The sequence below is a fragment of the Solanum verrucosum genome, unplaced genomic scaffold (genome assembly GCF_900185275.1).
Source record: "Solanum verrucosum unplaced genomic scaffold, falcon-dt-bn FXZP01000252.1, whole genome shotgun sequence".
Taxonomy (NCBI): Eukaryota; Viridiplantae; Streptophyta; class Magnoliopsida; order Solanales; family Solanaceae; genus Solanum; species Solanum verrucosum.
In genome coordinates, this window is record NW_026019988.1 from 7869180 (window position 1) to 7887594 (window position 18415).

At 29.5% G+C, this 18415-nt stretch overlaps 3 protein-coding genes across 3 annotated transcripts; 2 read left to right on the plus strand and 1 right to left on the minus strand.

Moving 5' to 3' along the window:
- Positions 1 to 44: 44 nt before the first annotated feature.
- LOC125818816 (putative 4-hydroxy-4-methyl-2-oxoglutarate aldolase 2) lies at positions 45 to 3334 on the minus strand. Its single transcript, XM_049498332.1, has 2 exons — positions 3090 to 3334; positions 45 to 777 (listed from the first exon to the last, which is right to left on the minus strand). The coding sequence occupies exon 2, from the start codon at positions 761 to 763 to the stop codon at positions 263 to 265; it is 501 nt and encodes a 166-aa protein (XP_049354289.1). The 5' UTR covers positions 764 to 777; positions 3090 to 3334; the 3' UTR covers positions 45 to 262.
- An 887-nt stretch (positions 3335 to 4221) lies between these two features.
- LOC125818742 (annexin D5-like) lies at positions 4222 to 7699 on the plus strand. Its single transcript, XM_049498254.1, has 7 exons — positions 4222 to 4268; positions 4300 to 4380; positions 5017 to 5162; positions 5258 to 5476; positions 6474 to 6689; positions 6779 to 6868; positions 7474 to 7699. Exons 2-7 carry the CDS (start codon positions 4305 to 4307, stop codon positions 7675 to 7677), a joined length of 951 nt encoding a protein of 316 aa, XP_049354211.1. The 5' UTR covers positions 4222 to 4268; positions 4300 to 4304; the 3' UTR covers positions 7678 to 7699.
- A 5717-nt stretch (positions 7700 to 13416) lies between these two features.
- On the plus strand, positions 13417 to 18414 carry LOC125818703 (purple acid phosphatase 3-like). Its single transcript, XM_049498214.1, has 7 exons — positions 13417 to 13640; positions 15040 to 15196; positions 16180 to 16287; positions 16383 to 16510; positions 17231 to 17359; positions 17720 to 17787; positions 18040 to 18414. Exons 1-7 carry the CDS (start codon positions 13458 to 13460, stop codon positions 18251 to 18253), a joined length of 987 nt encoding a protein of 328 aa, XP_049354171.1. The 5' UTR covers positions 13417 to 13457; the 3' UTR covers positions 18254 to 18414.
- Position 18415: the final 1 nt, after the last annotated feature.

Below are 18415 nucleotides of genomic sequence, written 5' to 3' on the forward strand. Positions count from 1 at the left end.
ACTTTCAAGATTCCTTAAGAACACTAATATATCCAGTGCAAATATTCCAAAAACTGCAGTTGAAATACTAAAAAAACCATGTTTAAGGCAAAATAGAGTAGACTTAAAACGTGTTTAAGACGAGTTTGACTTACAACATGCAATAGATTAATGAAGCTTGAGATTCCCATAACATATAAAGCAGTAGTACTTAGACCATAAGCTCCATAAAAATAAGTTCACAACTGAAATGCACTTACTTAAGGTATGATGATATATGTTCTCAAACACACAGCTCCATTTTAGAAATCAGAATGCCATCGGTATCTGCATAAAGCCACTCACCATCGCAGATTCTAGTCCCGGCAATGGTTATGGGAACGTGCTTCTCTCCGATACCTTTCTTATTGGCTTTCATTGGATGTGAAGCCAGAGCTCTGACTCCGATATCACAGCCATTGATTTCATCCACGTCCCTTACACAGCCATTTACTACGATCCCAGCCCATCCGTTGTTTTGAGCTTGTACTACAGGGTTGCCACCCAAAATTGCACATCTTAGACTACCACCCCCGTCGACTACAAGAACTCTACCGTTACCTTTCTCCTCGAGAAACTCACGAACCAAAACATTGTCTTCGAATACTTTCAGAGTGACAACAGGTCCAGAGAAGACTTGACGCCTGCCATATATTTTGAAGATTGGCTGCAGTGCCCGTAGTTCACCACTCACAATAAGCTGTGGATTTGCATCGCAAACTTCTGCAGTGGTGACCAAGGCCATCCTACGTTAAACACCTGCAGGGAGTAGAGGATATAATTTGTATTACTTGAAAGAAAAGAAACCACATTCCTTTTGTTCTGCATCACTTAAATGATCATCTTTGTTAATATCGAAAACAAGTATGGATCGAACGAATGGTAAAATAAGTGAAAAATGATTTTCTTTACTCATTTTATGTAATGCTTATGTATTCAAGAAGATGGTCAGATTTCACTTCTTTTAATTTAGCAAGACATTTAACTTCGTGTATGAGAGAACATAGAAAGAGAAGTTCACAGATTATGCTCCGTACAGGATCCTAACATAAAGAAACATTCAAATTAGATTACTTGAAGAAGTATCTCACGATAGCCACCATTTTTTCCACCAATCAATTAAAACTGTTCAGCTAGAGAAAACTCAACTATAAACGAGAGGTCAATCACCAGCACTGCATTTTTCGCATGACAAATGATTCTCATGTCAACTGATACTCTCAATCTTATGTTTATCATTATTAGCCAGCCTATTGATTTCACTGGCCCAAGCATCATTAAAACTGAAATCACTTTTAGCACAATCTGGTGCTATAATCTTGTTCCGAGGCTTCCAAGCCTTACTTATTTTAGGCCAGTTTATATTATTACATAAGCATATCTCAATTGGTCTTTAAGTCAATTTATAAATACTATTATTAAGTCCAAAACCTTGCAATCCAATAATGGTTCTGGAAACCAAAAGCAATTGAGAATGACTTTCATCATTAACAATTCCTCACCAGAAGTTGGCCTAATGGAGCCCTAGAGATCATGATCTTACCGACTCAAAGCTCTCGTGAGGTCTTGTTAGCATGCTCTACCAAATTAAGTGGGAAGTCTCAAGAACAAGTTAAGAGTTAGATGACAAGAAGGGGTTGCTCGGATGGCAAGCACCATCCACCTCCAATCCTAAGGTTGTGGGGTCGAGTCACCAAGGGAGTAAAAAAGCGTGGGAGCTCCCAGGGACAACAACAACAACAACATACATAGTGAAATCCCACAAGGGCGGAGCTAACTCCTATTCCTACCCAAAGTAAAAAAAAACTAATATCACCAAATCAAGAATACTTTAGATCCTCACCCCATATTTGATTAGAAAAAAGATTGCTATGGGACCAGATAATTGAATCCCTTTATAGAACAAATAATCCAGGTAGGTGAAATAAACACATCTAAAATGAAAAATCAGAACATATTTATGGAAGTTTTAACAACCCCGCTTCACCAAATGAAGAATCTTAATAGATCTCATAAATAAGCACCAAAATCATCACATTACTCACTACAATGGAAATTTTTCAAGAACCTTAGCATAATCAGCTAAAGTAGCAAATAAAGCAACAAACTTTAAACATATTTATGGAAGTTCCAACAACCCAATTCATAAAATCAAGAATCTTGATCAATATCATAAAATAAGCACCAAAATCATCAATTTACTCACAACAACGGAAAATATTAAAGAACATTAGCACAATCAGCTAAAGTAGCATATAAAGCAACAAGCTTTCAACATATTTATGGAAGTTTCAACAACCCCACTTCACCAAATGAAGTAAATTCTTGATCAATCTCATAAATAAGCACCAAAATCATCAATTTACTCGCAACAAATGGAAATTTTTCAAGAACCTTAGCACAATCAACTAAAGTAGCAAATAAAGCAACAAACTTTAAACATATTTATGGAAGTTCCAACAACCCCAATTCATAAAATCAACTTGATCAATCTCATAAATAAGCACCAAAATCATTAATTTATTTATAGAAAATGGATTTTTTTTTAAAGAGTCTTTGCACAATCAGTAAAGTAGCAAATAAAGCAACAATCTTTAAACATATTTATAAGAAATCCAACAACCCCACTTCACCAAATCAAGAAAATTCTTGATCAATCTAATAAATAAGCACCAAAATCATCAATCAACTCGCAACAAATGGAAAATTTTCTAGAACCTTAGCACAATAAGCTAAAGTAGCAAATAAAGCAACAAACTTTAAACATATTTATGAAAGTTTCAACAACCCCAATTCATTAAATCAAGAATCTTGATCAATCTCATAAATAAGAAAATATTCAATGACCTAAGCACAATCAGCTAAAGTAGCAAATAAAGCAACGATCTTTAAACATATTTATGAAAGTTCCAACAACCCCAATTCATTAAATCAAGAATCTTGATCAATCTCACAAATAAGCACCAAAATCATCAATTTTACTCAAATCAAAGTGAAATTTTTCAAGAAAGTAAGAAACTTTAAACCACAAATTGAACCTGAGAAATGGGATTTGAAGGAGGATGTTATACCTGATGGAGATGAAGTAGATTTTTGCTGACTTGTTTGAAGATGGGAGAGGAAGAGAAGAAGAGATCTGGATCACTAGTAGATCTTTGCAACTGTATTATAACTATTTTTTCCTCAAAAATAGCCACTGTACCACCACGTGCCTCCTCAAAAGAATCTTAGTTTTTTGCTATACAATATAGGCAAAAATATCAGACTTTTTGGATGTCTGTTGTGTTGTCTGAGGAGAGCATTAGGACAATCTGACCTTTTGCTATGTGATAAATTTTTGAAATCTAATAAAATATTTATAATCAAACGCTAATTAAAAAGATGAATATTTTATTTGTGATAAGTAGCTAAGGAATTTATGCACTTTATTAACTTATAGACATTCTTTGTACATATTTTGTTAAATTATTGACTTTAATATAAGTTGTTGAGCTAAAATAACTCAAAGATATTCTTATCTATTTAGGATCAAGCCTACTCGCTTTTCGTCAAAGAGCCTTGTACCATTAAAAGTATCTCTATATTTTATGATAAAAAAATTACATTCAATAATCTTGAAAATTGTTGGTCTAAAATTATTAACCTTCACTAGTCCAAGGACAAACTTCCAAGGTCAAAAGTAAAAAAATTATTTAACTTCAAGTTTTAACTATAACCTCCAAGATTATTCTTGTAAATGACCCCTTTATGATAACTTTCATTTCTTTTCAATCGCAAATATAAAATTTTATTCGCACGTCCAACAACTAAGTCAACAAATGCAAAAAATTCTCTTTTTCATAATAATAAGGTACCTCAATATGAAGGAGGAGGAGGAGGAAACTCATTATCTTATCTATATTCGATATTTATATTAAATCAATTTAATTTTGATAATTAAATATTAAAATAAAAATACATAATCATTTAATACCATAATTAAATGATACATATATTTTTGTTGGCACGTATTTTATTTCTCACATAGTCTTTTATGGTGAGACGCATTTGTAGTTGTACCATTCATGTAAAGCTTTCCAATTCTACCCTTTGAATTACTTGCTTTTGTATGTCTCCTTTAATCTATTGAAGGTCTCTCTGTTTCTCTCTCTCTCGTTAACAATTTTCGTTAAAAGAGAGAGAGAAACAATCCGCAACGGGGGATTAATTTTTTTATTATTTAATTTGTAAATAGTCGTAAAAGATCATTCATTATCAGCAGGAGATTAATTAGCAGATAATATAATATGGCTACCTTGATTATACCTCCTGTCTTAACTTTGCCCCGCGATGATGCTGCACAACTTTATAAAGCTTTCAAGGGTAATTCAATAATTTCACCTTATTGAATTCTTTTCTTATTCTTTGACTTTTACTATATATTTCGTGTTGCTTTGTTTTGTTGTCCTTATATTTCAATTCGGCTTTTCTTTTGCTTTTTTTTTTGAGTTGATGATCTAGACTTATGAGATTACACTGAATATATTGTTGTCTGTTATTTAATTTTTTCTGATTAAAAGCATTTATGCAAGTATTGATTTTTCTAAGAAAAAGTGTTACTCAAGAGGGTTGATGTGTTTGGACAAGTTTTTTTAAAAATGAATACAATATTTTTAAATAGTAGATTAGTAGTAGAAGTTACCAACATACTTTTTTTGAAACTTTGACCAAATTCACACTTTTCAAAATTATTTTTTTTAAAAAAACACTTTTTGAAATAAGCAAATTTTAAAAGATTTAGTAAATATTTTCATGTCATGCATCACATATCCAAATTCTAATACTTGCTACAATATATAACAACACAAAATACCATGTATCATATAGTCTTTAGACATTCTTATTTGGAGTTTGAATTCAGGATTTAAGTTTTACAAATTTAAAATTTAAGATTTTCAACATTGAACGCGTTATATCTTTTACTATTGTTCATATGATTACTTTCTTTTGCTATTCCAGGATTTGGATGTGATACTGCATCACTCATCAATATCCTTGCCCATCGCGATGCAACTCAACGCGGTCTCATTCAACAGGAATACAAAGTTATGTATTCAGAAGATCTTAGTAATCGCTTATCTAGAGAGCTTAGTGGTGACAACAAGGTATATGTGACGTTAAAATTTAACTTATATACATCGATTTTGCTTCAAGTTGTCTTCTGTACGTGATTTTGTTTCATTTGGATCGATAAATTCAGAAAGCATTCTTACTATGGATGCATGATCCAGCAGTAAGGGATGCTACTATAGTCAGACAAGCGTTGAGTAGCGTTGTTGTTGATCTAAGAGCTGCTACTGAAGTAATATGTTCTAGGACTCCTTCACAGATACAATATTTCAAGCAAATCTATTATACTATGAATGGTGTTTACCTTGAGCACGATATTGAATCGCGAACATCAGATGATCATAAAAAGGTATTGATCTTATCCTCTGCATTTGATGATGATGGTGACTCGAGCTCACAATCTTAGGATTGGAAGTAAGGGGTTACCATCCGATCAAGCAACTCCATTTGTTGTTGGCTTTTGAAATTCCTCTCATGTAGTAATCTGTTTTTTCGATATATCTGTTGTTCTTGTGTGAATCTTTCCTCTTTTTTCTAATCTATTTGCTCTCTTGGTGCTTGAACTCACAACCTTAGGGTTGGAAGTAAGGGGTGGTTACCATCCGAGCAACTCCCCCTTGTCTCCATATGTTGTTGGCTTTTAAATTCCTCTCATGTAGTAATCTGTTTTTCGATATATCTGTTGTTCTTGTGTGAACTTTCCTCTTTTTTCTAATCTTTTTTCTTCCTAGTGACTCGAACTCACAATGTTAGGGTTGGAGGTAAGGGGTGATTACCATTCGAGCAACTCCCTTTTGTCTCCATCTGCTGTTAGCTTTTGAAATTCCTCTTATGTAGTGATCTGTTTTTTCGATATATCTGTTGTTCTTGTGTGAATCTTTCCTCTTTTTTCTAATCTTTTTGCTCCCTTGGTGCTCGAACTCACAATCTTAGGGTTGGAAGTAAGAGATGGTTACCATCCGAGCAACTCTCTCTTGTCACCATCTGCTGTTGGCTTTTGAAATTCCTTTCATGTAGTAATCTGTTTTTTCAATACATCTGTTGTTTTTGTGTGAGTTTTTCCTCCTTTTTGTAATATTTCTAGAGACCTATACCCTCCTTAGGAGGAGTTAGCTTCTACTAGAGCAAAACTATAACAAACAATGGCGGAACCATGAATTTTATTATGGGATGTCACACTATTTTAAAAGTAGATACACATTGAAAATAAGGGAATTCAACATATAGTATATATACATGATAAAACCGTTTTGTGAATTTACTCATGTTAAAGTAGATAAAGTTCAGTAAAATTTACAAAGAAACTACTGATGTATGTATTGGTGTTGTTTGCTTTTATATAACAGTTGCTTCTATCATATGTACGTACAATACGCTATGAAGGACCAGAAGTTGACAGTGTTTTAGCAGAACGTGATGCTAAAGCTCTGTATAAAGCAGGGGAGAAGAGATGGGGTACCGATGAGAAGACGTTTATACGAATCTTCAGTGAAAGCAGCAATGCACATTTGGCTGCTGTTAGTTATGCTTATAAAAACAAGTATAAGAACAAATTGAGAAGTGTAAGTTCACTTACTTTACTCTTTAATCAGCTTAATTAAGCATTATAAATCTAGTTTACTAATGTGTTTATATACTTAATGTTACACAGGCTGTAAGAAGTGAAACCTCAGGGCTCTTTAGATTTGGCCTTTTGTCTATCTTGAGATGTGCTAAGAATCCAGCAAGCTTCTTCGCGAAGGTATTGTTTACCATACTCCGAAGGCCTCTATGATAAATATTAGTAGGTACTTTTGTAAAAATGGTAACGGTCAGGGTATATCTCTTAGATTCTTGTTGAATAATGTTGGGTAAAGCAAACATCCTGCCTATGGTATGGTCCTGGTGACAGGTCTGAGATGGTCTTAGGTCGGAGTCTTGGTTGAACATAGCACTAGATTTGATAGGCTTGGATAAGATTAAAGTTGCGTCTAGCTATCAACTATAGACTTTGGTATGATGGTAAGACCTTGATCCTAACAAGTGGTATCAGAGCCAAGGTAATGAGTACCATTCCCAGGAACAACATGTTGGAGTGGGGAGTGGGGGGTAATGTTGGAAATCTTACAGATAATGTCAATATCCTGCCAATGGCGAGTCCCAGGTGATGGCCTAGATCAGAGTCGTTCTAGAACATGACACTTGCTTGACGAGCTTGATTAAGACTATATTGTTTAGCATAATGGTAATCATTTAATTCTAACACAGAATGTGACTACTTAAATATTGTTTTAAACTTTGGTAAAACCATTCTTGACTTTAATGTTGTACACATTTTCAAACTATTTTTACATTTTTTGCATTCAGCAATTACATAAGGCTATGAAGGGGTTGGGAACGAACGATGCAGCTCTTATTAGAATAATAGTAACACGAGCTGAGATCGATATGCAGTATATAAAAGCAGAATACCGAAAGAAGTACAAGAAGTGTCTAAATGATGCTGTTTATTCCGAGACTTCTGGCAATTATCGAACCTTCCTCCTATCTCTTCTGGGGCCAAATTACTAGCGCGCGAAGATGTATAGCTGAAAATGAGTGTATTATATTGTACTGTAATTGATGCCTTGCTGAGTTCAGTTTTGTTACAATTGCAATTTTGATTTGATATGATGGTGTAAATTTTGTTTTTTTGTTGTATCAAATGCATGTATCCTTATGAAGATAAAAGGAAAGAAAAGGTAGTTAACTTTTTTGTGCATTTTTGCATAAATAAGCATGTCTTCAATGTTCTATTATAATTTTAAGTATTTTAGCCTTGGTAACAGTCTCTCACAGAAATGTAAGGTAAGATGGTGTACAATAAGCCCTTATGGCAAGATCCTTTTGTGGATCCTGCACATAGCGGGAGTTTTAGTGCACCAAACTGCCTCTTTTAGCTGTGATGGTATGATTAGCTTAAAGTTGGGCTGGTTTTTTATCGGCCCATGATATGTACAAGTTTTTGCATAGACTACCCCTATTTTCCATCCCGGGTAGTCTTAAATTTTTGTCTCTATCATTTATTTAATGAAAATTTGTGGATCAAAGTATTCTTAATTATTATGACCAGAATTTGCTAGGCAAAACTTTTAGATAATTATTGGCTTAGGTCATAAGTTAGTTTTATAATATTCTGATTCATAGGCAAGTCTTTTAGAGAATTTTTGCTTTTAAGGCATAACTTTTTATACTGAACTTCTGAGACATAACTTATGCCACTGAACTTATCATCCTAAAAGAATTCCATTTGTACAAACGTCCTATAAAAGAAGAGTAGAATTTCAAGAAGTAACTTCTATACATATATATAAAAAAATAAACACGCGAAAAAGCCCTTCGAATAAGCTTATGTAAAGTCAGTATATTGCATGAAACATAAATTATAATAAGGTGTTTTTATTTATATTTATGCCGGTGAGAGATACCACGAGGGTTTAAATCTTGTCTTGGGTCTATAAAATGCCGGTGAGTATTTTAATAATGACTTTTTTTTATATAATTGCTCTGTTCAGGTCAGTTTTTAGGCTCATCAACTAATTTTACGAGATATGATATGTCATCTTTCGTCAACAACATATGTACATATATATAAAAAGAAATCATCCAGTGTCTTTTTATCTCTGCTGACATTTAAACTTGAAACCTCATAATTAGTATTCCATGATTTATTGACCACTAGGCCATATTTTTTAAACAGTAATGATTATTTTTCAAAAATAGGATCTGAGTATGACCAGAAAACGTTATTTCTACTAGCTATTTCTAGCACTTCATTATCTTTTCTAAGTTTCATATAAGCAAAAGTTTCACTTAAAAAGTTCAAAACATATCTAAAAAATAATACACACACAAAAAGGCTTTACTGGTTGAAAATAGTTCAAACCTGATCCAAAAATCCCATTGATAGGTCAATATGATGAAATTATCTATTATTGGGAGACAATAATGCTAAAAATGAACAATGTATTTTTTTTTATAAAACAGAAATGGTAATAAAATGAGATATGGGCACAGTTCAATGATGAGAGTGATGTTCAACTAAAAAAAAACAGAAATGATAAGAAAATGACAAAAAAATACAACTGATATAAACTGTCAATCAATGTAATGAAAAATAATTGTCTAGTCTACTATGACTTCTAATAATGGGAAATAATGCTACAACATAACATGGTTTGTCTAGATAGACTTATTTCCACCACATTCTTCAACTTTTTATGAACCATTGAATAAAATAATAAAATTAATGATTCATCCTTCTACTTTTTCCACTTTCCTAATCAAAATAATGAAGAAAAAAAATATGAATTGAAAACGAAAAACTATTCAACTAAACATACATCAATATATACTAATCTTAATTCTAGTTTCAAATAATTACATATAACATCACTTTTAATATTTTATATCATATATTTTAAACGATACAATTAGATAAACAAATCCCTCTAAAATGAGATTAATTTATCATTTTTACATTTAAACATCTAAATTAATGGTCAATTAACAATTTGATTTTTTTTCTCTCTCCAACAATATACCTCGGCAAATCACCTTACCCAACCGTAACTCTCGTCACCCCACCCCATGTCCTCCACCACTTAGCTCCAGGACCATCTCTACTAGTGGAATTTATGTAATTTAATTTATTTTATTTTCTCATTCGGTGTTCAGTATTATTTCTTTGGCACACCAACATTATACATGATTAAAAAAGGAAAAAAAGTCATCGATAACACCATCACCAACGATAAAAAGGAAAGGCCAATAATAACCCTATATATTGATAAAGATATGAATGGGATAAACTTTTAACTAAAAGTTTATACTTTGAATAAAAAGCCAAATTATAACTGTCGTTTACCTTTTTTAATATAAACAAAATTCTATACGTGATTTCACTTTAAGGGAAAGAAAAAATTCTTCAAAATTATTGCTAGAATTGGTGCTTAATTTTATTTGATAAAAAATAAATTGTAAATTGTCATATCCCCAATTAAAGTCACTTGTTTGTTGACGTACTGCTTTAAACAAGATAAGATTCTTGCAAAGATTTTTACGGCTAATATTTTGATTTAGGAAGATTTGTATAGGCATTTGGCCATAAAATTTCAAATTTGCTTTGAAATTAATATGTATTTATGAAATTTGTAGAAAATTTAATTTTAATTTCAAATATCTAATTCTATGAAAAGAAGGATGTTTTTAGAGAAATTAAATCTAAAACTTGTAAAAAAATAATTAAAAAATTCATGTGTGATAAAGAATAAATTGTTTGTCATGTGAAAGGATTATAATAAAAAAAATAACTAGTTATTACTATCTTTGATTTTTTGAACCAATGAATTTTGGTAAAATTTATAAGTATTTGAAAGTTTGTAATAGTATATAATCGCAAATATTTATTTGTAAAAGATACATGCAATCTAGTAGTGTGACGCTTTAGGATATTTCGATACTTTGTTTATAAATTATGATTTACTCATTAGATAAAATTGTATAATAATTGAAGAAATTTTAATAGTTTTTAGAAATTATACTCCCTCCGTCCAACAATAGTTGTCCAATAATACTTGCCCAATTTAGAAAATCAAGGAATAATTTACCTTTTGTGTCTATTTTACTCTTGCTATTAAAGTACTACTTATTTATCATCTAACACATTTCTCACAATATTAAATTTAATAAAGTCAAAAGAAAATATAATAATATTACCCCTATTATTTATTATTTATTATTTCTTAAAGGGTGTGTCAAGTCAATAATGAACAACTATTGTTAAACAGAAGAAATTGTATTTTTATATTTATATAAATATAACTTAAGAAATCTAAATTATAAATCGTCTAAACAAAATTTTAACTCCAAATCAGATTTCAAAATATATTTTGTCTTAACATGCCGCCCTAAAACAATCTGATATTTGTGAATGACAAATCACAATCACTATCCACTCATATTTCAGAAATCAAATTTAACAAGCCAAAAAAAAAAGAAGGAATTGGATAGGGATTGCACATGGTTTTATCTCACTTATAGTATATAGTTTTTTTATTGTGGTTATTATTTTGCCATCTCATCATATCATAAAGTAATATTTTAAAAATATATATTTTCCAACTAGTAAGGAGGTTTCCCACGCTGAGCATGGGGCCAAGTTCAAAATTCTTCATGTTCAATAATAGAGAAAAAAATGAAGAAAAAAAAAGACCCTTAATCATCATTATCAATATTTAATAAGAAGTTAAAAGTAATATCTTTTAGTTAATATGTTTACTTCATGTTGAGAGTATTTTTAAAATTATAAATCTCTTCATCTGCATATTTATTTCATATCGGATGATATTTTTAGAATTTTTGTTGACATATCTATCTCATGTTAAAGGTGTTTTTAAAATTTTAATATTTATTCTTTAAAGATACATTCGAAATGTTTTTCTGCTGATAGTTAACTTTCAGTCAAATAAATGATTTTTTTGTTAAACAAATAAAACGAAACATGTATAAAATGTTGAAAATGTCATTAAATGAAAATGCAGCACATGTATTGGCGCTGAGCAAGTACATAAGTCCATTTTTAATTTGATTTTATTTGGTTTACACTTATACCGCTTCAAAATATAATGTCATTAACTTTTTTAGTCTTTGTCAAATATTTTCGATGTATCTTTTTCTTTTAAATCAAAATAAACTTAATCATCGAAAATTGGAAGAAAACAAATTAATCATCGCTACATTGATATATTTGGTCTAAAATTAGTTATGTTGATACTCGATTGACAATTATAATATATATATATAACCATATACTAGACTTCCTCCTCCTCCCTTTTTTTTCATAAAAAAAATACGAATTGGTGTTGTTATATTTATTTACAACAAGAATAAAAGACATACAAATTGCATGTGGATCCACATTATTTCCTTCAATAATGTTTGGCATACATTGTTCTCTAATTTTTATATATATATAATGAATCAATGATTGTGGAATATTCATGAATTTATGAAAAAGGATAAGTTCAAAATCTTTGAAGATACTAAATGAATAAACTTACCCAAGTTGCTAATAAATAACGGCGGATCTATCTTTATTAAAAATATATCAATTTATATTTTTTTTCATTGAAAAATTATATTATTTAAATATATCATCTAGGTAAAATATAAGAGAAATATTAGGTACTAGCTATTTGTTTTGAAATTATTAGGTACAAGTGAAAAGGCACTAATTAGGTCTAATTCATTTAATTATGTCATTAATTTCTAATGGGTAGTATATAAATAAACTCCACATGACGGAGTCATAATATAATTTCCTGATGTGGAAATTTAACACAATAGAATTAAATATATAAACGATTTTTTTATCTCACCTGCTACTAGAAAAAGAGAGTCGTTATCATTTTTCACTTCGTTCGAGAATTGAGAATCAACTAAATTGGGTCGGACATCAAATCACATGTGTCTGCCTATTTAGTCTTAAGACTAAATAAAATGGCTTTCTTAATTATGTTGTGCCCCTACTCAAATTTTCATGTTTGCTTTTCTCCTTCCACAACCCAACAAATTAAAAAAGAAGATTACAAATTCCAATAATGCATTATAAAGTCGTGCGAGTTCAAGTTCAAATCAAATGATACAGTGAACTCTATTCTCGCAGAATATACTTTTTCTATTTTAAACGCTAAGCTCCCATTTAGCTATAGATTTTGAAGTTAAAAGTTGAAACTGAAAATCTCAGTTTTTGAAGTTAAAATTTGAAAAGTTCGATTTTTGAAACTTGAAATTGTGTTTAAATATGTATTTTATTGGGAAAAAAATTAAAATTTTGTAAGTGAAAGTAAAATTTCTTTCAAAAACTTATCGAAGTTCCTTTTTGAAAAGATATTTATATAAATCAAAATTTCAAAATCTAATCAAATTTCATAATCAAACAGATATTTAAAAATAAAATTTTAAAATCGAATCCAAAAAATTAGGACAACAAGCTAACTTAAATTCTGAAATTATTATTTAACTTTAAAATTATCTTCTTATCCTTAATGCAAATTAATATCTAAAATTAAATTTAGCAAACAATAGAACATACCGACAAAAGGAGTACTACAAACTTTACTTACACATTATAATCAAACAATTTTTCACTATTTCAAATAGGAAACTTCCTATGTGTATCTAATATCTTTTCTTTTATAGACAAAATATCACCTACCCACCCCCACACCCTCTATAAAATGACCATATAAATCATTACATTTTCCTCACCACTTTAATTTCAACCCTAATATCCTTCTTTCTAAAAATATATGGCTTCCATGAAAATACTCAACATTTTCATTAGTTTCTTGTTGTTGTTACTATTTCCGGCAGCCATGGCTGAGCTCCACCGGTTAGAACATCCGGTGAACACCGACGGCTCGATTAGCTTTTTGGTCGTCGGAGATTGGGGAAGAAGAGGAACCTTTAACCAATCTCAAGTTGCTCAACAAGTAAACACTATAACCATCATCCTCCTGCATATTCGTCTGTTTCAATTTGTTTATCTTACATCGTTTTAAAAAGAATATCACTTTTCTGAATTGACTACTCTGTAATTCTAACTTTCTACGAACATATATTTATAACCACAAGACTAAAAATATATTTTAGTATTCCGTGAAAACCTCAAAATTCAAAAGTTTTTGTTATTCTCTTAAATTTCGTGTCAGATCAAAATAAAATTTAAATAAAACCTCAAAATTCAAAAGTTTTTCGTTTCTCTTAAATTTCGTGTCTGATCAAAATAAAATATTCAACAATTATTAATATTATTTATTGAGAGATTTTACTAATGGAAAAAAATAATGTCTTTCATTATTTTATTTTTTGGGAGATGTAATTAGTGGAAGAATCCTCGTCGGCCAAGTGAAAGAATACAAGTATTAGGGACCTAAACAATGAATAATACGTATACTACTAATTTAACAAAGAAAAATATCTAATGGGGCCATTTTATTTGATTTAATCCACATATATATATATATATTGCCACTTAGCTAATCAATTAAAGTAGTTGCAATTATTTAATTGAATGTCCCTAAATCGACAAGCTAATTGATTATCGCGTGCATTTTGGGTTCACATAATTGACTGCACGTGGTTTCCATGATGGGCATGGATATCATTTCAAGGTCTATTTTATTTAATACTCCAGATTCAAACAAATCTATTTTTATCATAATTTTTTTATATTTCTTTTAATTATTTTGAATTGTCAATTATTCTGATTTATAGCATTTTTACGTAGTTAACAAATATATAAATTTCATTTAAAAAAAATTTAAAGATTCCACGCGCAAATTTCTGGTCAAACTTAAACTGTTTGACTATTGAAAAACGAAAAAATCACATAAATTAGGACAAAAGGAGTATATTTTATTCTTTTTAAATTAATTTTTCATTTTGTATTACTCGACTCATATTAATTTTACACATTCTTAAAACACACACAAAAATTATTATATACAATAACATAATCAGTAATTTTTTATATTAAAAATGTAAAATCTTACTCTATCTTTGTGGAGTAGAGAGATTGTCTTCAATAGAATGATTAACTTATTAATAAGGCATAATATATAAATATGTTTTTCAACTTGGTTTCAACTGACATCTACTGTCTTTATACAAATTTAGGTGTACACAAATAGACATTTAAACTTGTATAAATTAAATAAGTAGACACTTGTATTTTACGAGATATAATATAATATGATAAGACATAAATTATCATATAAATATGTCACATAAAATGCATGTGTCTATATATACAATGTTATGCAATTTAAAATATTTGTACCCTATAGTGATTATAGTGATTTTTTTTTGTTTATGTTGAATTTATTGTAGATGGGAATAATTGGAGAGAAATTAAACATAGATTTTGTTGTATCAACTGGAGACAATTTCTATGATGATGGATTGACTGGTGTGGATGATCCTGCTTTTGAAGAATCTTTTACCAATGTCTATACAGCTCCAAGCTTACAAAAAAATTGGTACAATGGTGAGTTTGATTCTTTGTTCTGTTTCATTTTAATTGTCGTTTTAATTTTAATTTTTTTTTCTGTGTCTTGATTATCATATTGTTCTATTATAGTTTATATTTTGTTAAAAAAGTTGTTTTTGTTATTAGCTGTTATTTTTTGTTCCCTTGTTAATTCTTTCATTGTACTGTTTAAAATTGTTTTTTTCTTGAATCAAAGGTCTATCGAAAACAATATTTTTACCTTTGAGATAGGATAAGATTGGTGTATTATGTATACCCTATTCAGGCCCCACTTTGTGAGTTTATATTCTGTTATTATATATGTTGTTTTTGTTATTAGCTATTATTTCTTGTTTCCTTGTTAATTCTTTCACTGTGTTGTTTAAAATTATTTTTTTCGTGAGCTGATGGTCTATCAGAAACAATATTTCTACCTTTGATATAGAATAAGGTATGTGTATTATGTATACCCTACTCAGACCCGATTTTGTGAGATTATTGGGTATGTTGTTGTTTAATGAGCATTAATTTGCAACGAATGAGTATATTATAGCATTCCTTTCATTTTAATTTATTTGTCATATTTTTTTAAAAAAATTAAATCTGTTCCAAAAAAAGTTTTTTATTTTTTAAACAATTCTTTAGTTTTAATTTTCCACATGACTTGTTTAATACCACAAGCTTAAAGTGTGGTTTGATACATTTGACATATCTTTAACTTAAGACCACAAAATTTAAAAATCTTCTTTATTTTCGTAAACTACATATCAAGTTAAACTAAGACAAACAAGTTGAAATAAAAAAAGTAATTCTTTTATAACATATAAATATATACTCAAACTAATTGTATTTATCCCAATTTGAAATCTCTTTACTTTATAAAATTTCATTTCGACATCTCAACTCGATCGAAACAAATATTTTTAATTTCATTTCGACACCTCAACTCGATCGAAGCAAATATTTTTAACCCCTTATGTGGTGTATACTTTTATTTGCAGTTTTGGGGAACCATGACTACAGAGGTGATGCTTTAGCACAATTAAGTCCTATTCTTAAGCAAAAGGATAACAGATGGATTTGTATGAGGTCTTATATTGTTAATACAGGTAACATAATTAAATTAATCTTAATTATGAAATTTTAATAATTAGGTTAAGATTTTAAAAAATTCACTAATTAATATTTACACATTATTTTGCAGATGTGGCAGAATTTTTCTTTGTAGATACAACTCCTTTTCAAGATATGTATTTCACAACTCCTAAAGATCATACTTATGATTGGAGAAATGTTATGCCTCGAAAAGATTATCTTTCCCTAGTTTTGAAGGTAAAATTATTTTTCGAGTTGATTTCACGTATGATTATTAATTTTTTTGTTTTATTATATCGAAAGTTACTAAACTATTTTTATAACAAAATCATTGAGTTTTACCTCAATACCATTGAAAGTCGCTAAATTATCTTTTATATCAATAAAATCACTTTAACTCTACCGAAGTTTCACATAAAGTAACTAAACAAAAAATTTCATTTTGCAACTAAAAAGTTATTCAATTTTGTCGAAGAATTATATTGTGTTTTCTCCTAACTGCCTTTATCACTTGGTTTGACATGTATGACATATGCATTTTCTTCGATTTTGTTATGTAGGATATGCATGTAACGTATTTATTTGTTCAAATTTATGATAGTTTTAAGTGTCTATTGAGTACATCCAAAATTGAAGGGCATATATGTCAACCAAAACCAATTAGTTAAAAGAGTATATTTATATATTACTTATGTCTTTAGGTTACAAAATTAGTTTAATGACTTTTCTGACTTAGGTAAAGTTAAATGTTATATAATAAAGTAAAAGTTGAATGATCATCCACGAAGTTAATCCTTAATTTTCATTGATTCATATATTCGTCAATCTAAATTTGATTATTTATACCTCTTTACAAACTTATTTTTAATTTTATGTCATTTTTACGAATGACTTTCATTTTTACACATATTAAATTAACTGAAATATTTTATTAACATTAACCTCCATATTAAATAGGATTTGGACTCAGCATTAAGGGAATCAAGTGCAAAATGGAAAATAGTAGTTGGTCACCACACCATTAAAAGTGCTGGACACCATGGTAGCTCTGAGGAGCTTGGAGTCTACCTTCTTCCCATATTACAGGTAATGTCTGAGTCAGTTTATGCGTATTTTGGTTATTTTTTAAAAAAAACATATATTTATAACATGTGAATTGTTTATGGCTATTCTATTGCTATGAATTTCGTTGTTAATTTGTGCTAAATTACTCTTAGCTAACGGATTGTTTTGATAATTTATCTTTGAAATCGTTAAATAGGATTTTAATAATGAATTTTGTTGTTTAACTATAAAGTTTATTGGTCACTCATTTCAATTTTTTTTATATAGAATCTTTTTCTTAATAATGATATTAAAATTAAATTAGAAAGGTTTATCTTGTAGTTTGTTATAATAATATTGTTTCTAATACTTTCTCATCTTTTTTCTTTTTCATTTTTTTAGGCAAACAATGTTGACTTCTACCTAAATGGACATGACCATTGCTTGGAGCATATCAGCAGTTCAGATAGGTAATTAAATATTACACATAACTAAAATTAAAAAAAATGGGTTCAATTTTTTTTAAAACAAAATCTATCCAGTGTCCGATACTTATATTGAAGTCTGATTAAATTTGGATTCACGCCGGAAAGTCCCATATTAGGGACTAAAGCACTCCCTAACAAAGGTGACTAAGTACCCAGGGAGACTCGAACCCGAAACCTCTGATTAAGAATGAAGAAGTATATTATTTTGATTATAATTTTTTTTATTTTTTTCAGTTCACTACAATTTTTGACAAGTGGTGGGGGTTCAAAATCATGGAGGGGTGATATGAATTGGTGGAATCCAAAGGAAATGAAATTTTATTATGATGGACAAGGATTTATGGCTATGCAAATTACTCAAACACAAGTTTGGATACAATTTTTTGACATTTTTGGAAACATTTTGCATAAATGGAGTGCATCGAAAAATCTTGTTTCCATTATGTAAACAACTCCAAAAAAAAAAGTTGAACAAAAAATATCCAAAAAAAATATGGATTTAATTTGTTTCTGCTAATTAGCAGTTAAATATTATCCTAATATTGATGTAATTGTATCCAATATCTTCTATTGAAATATTTATTTATGTTAAATCTGAGTTCATTTTCAA